This window comes from Uranotaenia lowii, chromosome 3 (genome assembly GCF_029784155.1).
Source record: "Uranotaenia lowii strain MFRU-FL chromosome 3, ASM2978415v1, whole genome shotgun sequence".
Classification (NCBI taxonomy): Eukaryota; Metazoa; Arthropoda; class Insecta; order Diptera; family Culicidae; genus Uranotaenia; species Uranotaenia lowii.
Window position 1 is genome coordinate 257,384,909 of NC_073693.1, and position 6,034 is coordinate 257,390,942.

At 37.7% G+C, this 6,034-nt stretch overlaps 1 protein-coding gene across 2 annotated transcripts in view; it reads left to right on the top strand.

Annotated features, from left to right (window-relative positions):
* The window catches only part of LOC129758472 (uncharacterized), a 30,446-nt gene extending 24,674 nt beyond the window's left edge, over nucleotides 1-5,772 (top strand). For both annotated transcript variants that reach the window (XM_055755979.1, XM_055755980.1), the window contains exons 2-4: nucleotides 4,591-4,710; nucleotides 4,902-5,023; nucleotides 5,252-5,772. In XM_055755979.1, the coding sequence (XP_055611954.1) occupies nucleotides 4,591-4,710; nucleotides 4,902-5,023; nucleotides 5,252-5,578 (569 nt within the window). In that variant the 3' untranslated portion in view covers nucleotides 5,579-5,772. The remainder of the gene's footprint in view (nucleotides 1-4,590; nucleotides 4,711-4,901; nucleotides 5,024-5,251) is intronic.
* The last annotated feature ends 262 nt before the right edge of the window (nucleotides 5,773-6,034 follow it).

Below are 6,034 nucleotides of genomic sequence, written 5' to 3' on the forward strand. Positions count from 1 at the left end.
TTCTGTGCTTTGAGATACAAAACTTTAGAATACAATAAATTTAATTTTATCAAGTCTTTTATTTTAAAACAAATTTTAAATTTTGAATAGTTTTTACTTTCAACGTCAAAATAAAAATTTTAGAATTTCAGTGCAACATCATCTCTGGTCTTTGACCCTAGTTATAGCGTCTTTACTCGCTCTTAGAAAGAAACGTTAAAGAAACAGAAAAATAATTAGTACAGCCACGAAACCTTTTGAAAACTAACCTTTCAAATGATTTCATGGTAGAAGAGAGAAGTTTTATTTTGGGTATACGCAACAAATTGTCATCAAATCCAGTAGCCACAAATTTACAACCTATCGTCATAGTAACGGATCAATATAAATAATTAAATTCAAAACCAGAAATAACCAAATTTCAAAGAAATGACTTTTGTAAAAATGATTTCCTTGATAAAACATACCTAAAACGCATGATTTCACACTGATTTTCGAGAGTTATTAAATTTTTACATTACCTTGAAAACAATTTTAACGAAAAGGTAGAAAGAAAAGGATAAACGAAAGATTGGAAATTCCTCACCAAGTTCCTGTTCTGCTACATCAACCACGATCCGGGGAGACACGTTTATGCATAAAAACGGCTTCAATTAATTTTTTTCGTACATCACATTCAATTTTCCCCCTTTCAACAAAAACTTTCAAATGAACTATTTCTTCCTGTGAAAAATTAAACCGATTCTTCAGATTCCACATCAAATAGCAAGCTTGTCAAGAGCTGAAAGCCAAATAAAGTTCTGTAATAATTTCTCAGGTTTCTTCTAAATTTTCAACAAGGTTTTCGGTTAATTCACGGTTTTTACATCAGGTATTTTAAGACTTTTTTTTAGACGCCATTTTTTCTTTTCCACTCGACTTTTCACTTTACGATCTCTGATGCTCGTGACCATTTGAACACTGGCTGGAACAATCATTTCCCGTGTGATTTGGTAGATCTATTCTTAATAGGATTATCTTCTCTCATTGTACACCATATTTTCAAAAATTAGCCATATAACCATTCATTCTACAAACTTTGAATTGAAACTCAAACGAAATTTCTCTAAAAACGGAAACGAACGAAAAAAAAACGCGCTGTCCAAAAAACACGCCCAGTCGTGTCGTGGGCAAGGCCTGCTGCCCTGACGAACATTACATTAAGATTTTACCATTTAACTTTAATATTATTTCAGATTTAATGTTTAATTTTTGGCTATTTTTCGGTCTTGGATTTCAAGCAAACAACTTTCTTTTTGAAATGCCCGACGTTTCGACCATTTTTGGTGGTCTTCCTCAAGGGTACTGGAATTTTATTAGTTTCAAAAGTTACAATGAGCATTGTTAAGAGTCTGTTTTAAAGTGTGTAAACTCACTTGTCTAACGGTTGTTATTGTCAGATTTCGTTTTTTTCCAACGTTCAGGTGTCCAGTCTTCGCTGCTCTTCTGTGAATATATGTTTGTTATTTCGATTCAATCTAATTTTTCACAATCAAATTACTTTCTTAATCGGGATTATAAAACAATTTCTCATCCGATTTGCGATGGCGCACTGTAACTGTCGTTTTGAGATATGGATTCTATTGTGTGGAATGTGTGGATGGGGTTGGAAGCTAGACTATTTGGGGTAATGAGTGGAAGTTGGTTGGTTTGGTTCTTTGCTGTGTGTGGGTTTTGTGTTTTGGAACTATTACTACTATTACTGGTTTTTGATGTTGTTTTGACTGACTGTAATATTCCTGTATAAGTGGTATTAAGTTTAGCTGTATCTGTTCTGTAATTTACCGTATTATCAGTATTGGTAATGTGGCACATTTCCAATACCCGTAGAGTTGATGAGTATTTCGCTCTATCAACAATCCTGGTTTTGGTGTGTTCGAACCTATGCTCTGTGTTAATAATATGATCGACCATGGCTGTAGTATCTCCCAATCTCAGTTTTATGTCTGTGGTGCTGGTGACTCCGCTCTCCAAAACTCTTTCATATCTGTTTACATCGGATTTGTGACCATACAGTCTCTTTGTGAGTGTGTTGGTGGTCATTCCGATGTAAACCTTCTCGCAATCACGACATGGGATGTTGTAGACGATGTTCGACTGTTGAGCTGGCAATATCGGATCTTTGACGATCGGATATAATTTACCAACGCAGTTGATAGTTTTTTGGGCGATTTTAATGGTTGGAAAATCTTTTTTCAGGTCTCTAACGATTCGGCTGGTGAGGTTTGGGATGTACGTGAGTGTTCGGTAGCTGAAGTTGCTGGTTGATTCGGATTGTGGCCCCTCGGATGTTGTGTTGAAAGATGCTGGTTCCCTGGTTATGTTGTGTGGCTGCTGTTGGATGGATGTTGGAGTTTGTGGCTGATGCAAATCTGATGGTGATAAATCGTGCTGTTGCTGATGGTTGTTTGGTGATGATTGCGGAAACTTTGGTGTGTTAGATGCTGCGATGTGATGATGGGTGGTTGATGATGATTGCGGAAACTTTGTTATGTTTGATGCTGCGATGTGATGGAGGGTGGTTGGTGATGATTTCTGATTCGGTTGTTGTTGTTGTTTTAGGATGTTTGATGCTGCGATATGATCCTGGGTAGTTGATGATTGTTGGTGCTGCTGTAGTTGGTTGTTTGATGCTGCGATGTGATGTTGTGAAATGGTGGGTTGCGAATACGGACAGTTTTTATGTTGTGGTTTGTTGCTTTCTGATGTATTTTCGTTTAGGTGGATTATGTTGAGCTGTTTGAACATTCCTTTGATAAGTTTTGATGGATAATCGTTGGTTTTCAGATGTTTAAATATTATCTCTTTGCATTGTTTTAATGTCTGATTAGTGGTCAGTTGGGTCACTCGTTTCATAAAGTTGTATGCCGAGTGAAACGAGTGACCCAACTGACCACTAATCAGACATTAAAACAATGCAAAGAGATAATATTTAAACATCTGAAAACCAACGATTATCCATCAAAACTTATCAAAGGAATGTTCAAACAGCTCAACATAATCCACCTAAACGAAAATACATCAGAAAGCAACAAACCACAACATAAAAACTGTCCGTATTCGCAACCCACCATTTCACAACATCACATCGCAGCATCAAACAACCAACTACAGCAGCACCAACAATCATCAACTACCCAGGATCATATCGCAGCATCAAACATCCTAAAACAACAACAACAACCGAATCAGAAATCATCACCAACCACCCTCCATCACATCGCAGCATCAAACATAACAAAGTTTCCGCAATCATCATCAACCACCCATCATCACATCGCAGCATCTAACACACCAAAGTTTCCGCAATCATCACCAAACAACCATCAGCAACAGCACGATTTATCACCATCAGATTTGCATCAGCCACAAACTCCAACATCCATCCAACAGCAGCCACACAACATAACCAGGGAACCAGCATCTTTCAACACAACATCCGAGGGGCCACAATCCGAATCAACCAGCAACTTCAGCTACCGAACACTCACTTACATCCCAAACCTCACCAGCCGAATCGTTAGAGACCTGAAAAAAGATTTTCCAACCATTAAAATCGCCCAAAAAACTATCAACTGCGTTGGTAAATTATATCCGATCGTCAAAGATCCGATATTGCCAGCTCAACAGTCGAACATCGTCTACAACATCCCATGTCGTGATTGCGAGAAGGTTTACATCGGAATGACCACCAACACACTCACAAAGAGACTGTATGGTCACAAATCCGATGTAAACAGATATGAAAGAGTTTTGGAGAGCGGAGTCACCAGCACCACAGACATAAAACTGAGATTGGGAGATACTACAGCCATGGTCGATCATATTATTAACACAGAGCATAGGTTCGAACACACCAAAACCAGGATTGTTGATAGAGCGAAATACTCATCAACTCTACGGGTATTGGAAATGTGCCACATTACCAATACTGATAATACGGTAAATTACAGAACAGATACAGCTAAACTTAATACCACTTATACAGGAATATTACAGTCAGTCAAAACAACATCAAAAACCAGTAATAGTAGTAATAGTTCCAAAACACAAAACCCACACACAGCAAAGAACCAAACCAACCAACTTCCACTCATTACCCCAAATAGTCTAGCTTCCAACCCCATCCACACATTCCACACAATAGAATCCATATCTCAAAACGACAGTTACAGTGCGCCATCGCAAATCGGATGAGAAATTGTTTTATAATCCCGATTAAGAAAGTAATTTGATTGTGAAAAATTAGATTGAATCGAAATAACAAACACATATTCACAGAAGAGCAGCGAAGACTGGACACCTGAACGTTGGAAAAAAACGAAATCTGACAATAACAACCGTTAGACAAGTGAGTTTACACACTTTAAAACAGACTCTTAACAATGCTCATTGTAACTTTTGAAACTAATAAAATTCCAGTACCCTTGAGGAAGACCACCAAAAATGGTCGAAACGTCGGGCATTTCAAAAAGAAAGTTGTTTGCTTGAAATCCAAGACCGAAAAATAGCCAAAAATTAAACATTAAACATAAAAAACGGTCGATAACATAAACCTAACCATTATTTCAGATTTCTGCTTTGTCTGCTCGTCGTCGTCGGACTCATCATGTCTGATCCCAGACGGGGGTCTTCTGATGCGGGATTGCAATCAAATGGCTAACAACAACACCTGCTTCGCCCGAATTGTGGGTATGTATCAAAAATTGATTTTGTTCTTAGATTTGTATATTTGACTGTAGGTTTAACTCTTTCTAAATTTAATTTTGCATACTTACAATACTATGAATTTAAAAAAAATCATTTACTTATAATATCGGTCACTACAACAATAAATTAAAAAAATCGAAACACAAATTTTTTCTCTTCATTTTCTTATCAAGATCGCCACGTGGAACGCGGCTGCTCGGCCTCGTTGAGTCGTGAAGATTTCGCTCAGTGCAACATGCAAAACAACTGCTTGCTGTGCTACGACCCCCAAAACCAAGGACGATGCAACGGAGCAGTAAGTTTGCGGAAAAAAATATGCTATTTTGCACATAATAAATCATGCAAATAAAACTTGACTGGATAAAAAAAAGTCCAAAGGGCTCTAGAATAAGTTCATGTTATTTGAATGCATCTTATTTTGAACGCACATTTAACATAATGATCTTATGATGCCCTCTTGAAGATTCACCACATTGTTATAAACATTTATAATGATATTTACTTTATTTTCCGCTCAATTAAGATCTTCCCGGAACACCGGCTACACTGCCATCAGTGCCACGGAACCACCAATTCGACCTGCGCGGATGAAATTAACTCGACGCCCCAACTGTGCTCGTTGTACGAAACGGATGACCGTTGTTTCGTGAGTGTGGCTGGTGGCCAGGTTGTCCGGGGTTGTCTGTCTGATACCAACACTTGCCAGGATGCCGAAACGTGTCACACCTGCGACGGAAATGGATGCAACTACAAGCAATACGAGGACGGCGCCATGAGTGTAGTCGTTTCGCTTAAAACCTTGCTGATGGCTCTGCTGGCTGCCATGGCCTACGGAAGTTTCAGACAGTAAATAATGGGAACCGACATTACATTAGGTATAGCTGTTAAGCGAAATAAAACCCTAGAAATTCAAATCTGGTTCAGTCGAAATCATAAGCAGTGATCGCTGAAGTTAACCCTGGCCAACAGAAAGAAAGAGCGTCTAGGATTGCAGTTAATTCTACAAATGATAAGTGTAGGCGAAAATATACGTTTAAGATCGTTTCCGTTTTTTTAATTAATTTTACCGAAGAAGCCTCTTTAAGTATTTAGTTAAAGATATTCTAATATCGAAAATAGAATAAATAGAATAAATAAATATGATATACCTACCAATATTAACCTACTAGCTGATTTACTCGGCATTGCTCGAATTAAAAAAAAAGGTTGAATCCATATAACAAGTTTTAATATTTTTATGATTTACTTACTGTACGGACTTCGTTTCGCTTTCAATCATTAATACGTGAAGATGAGTCTAGAACAC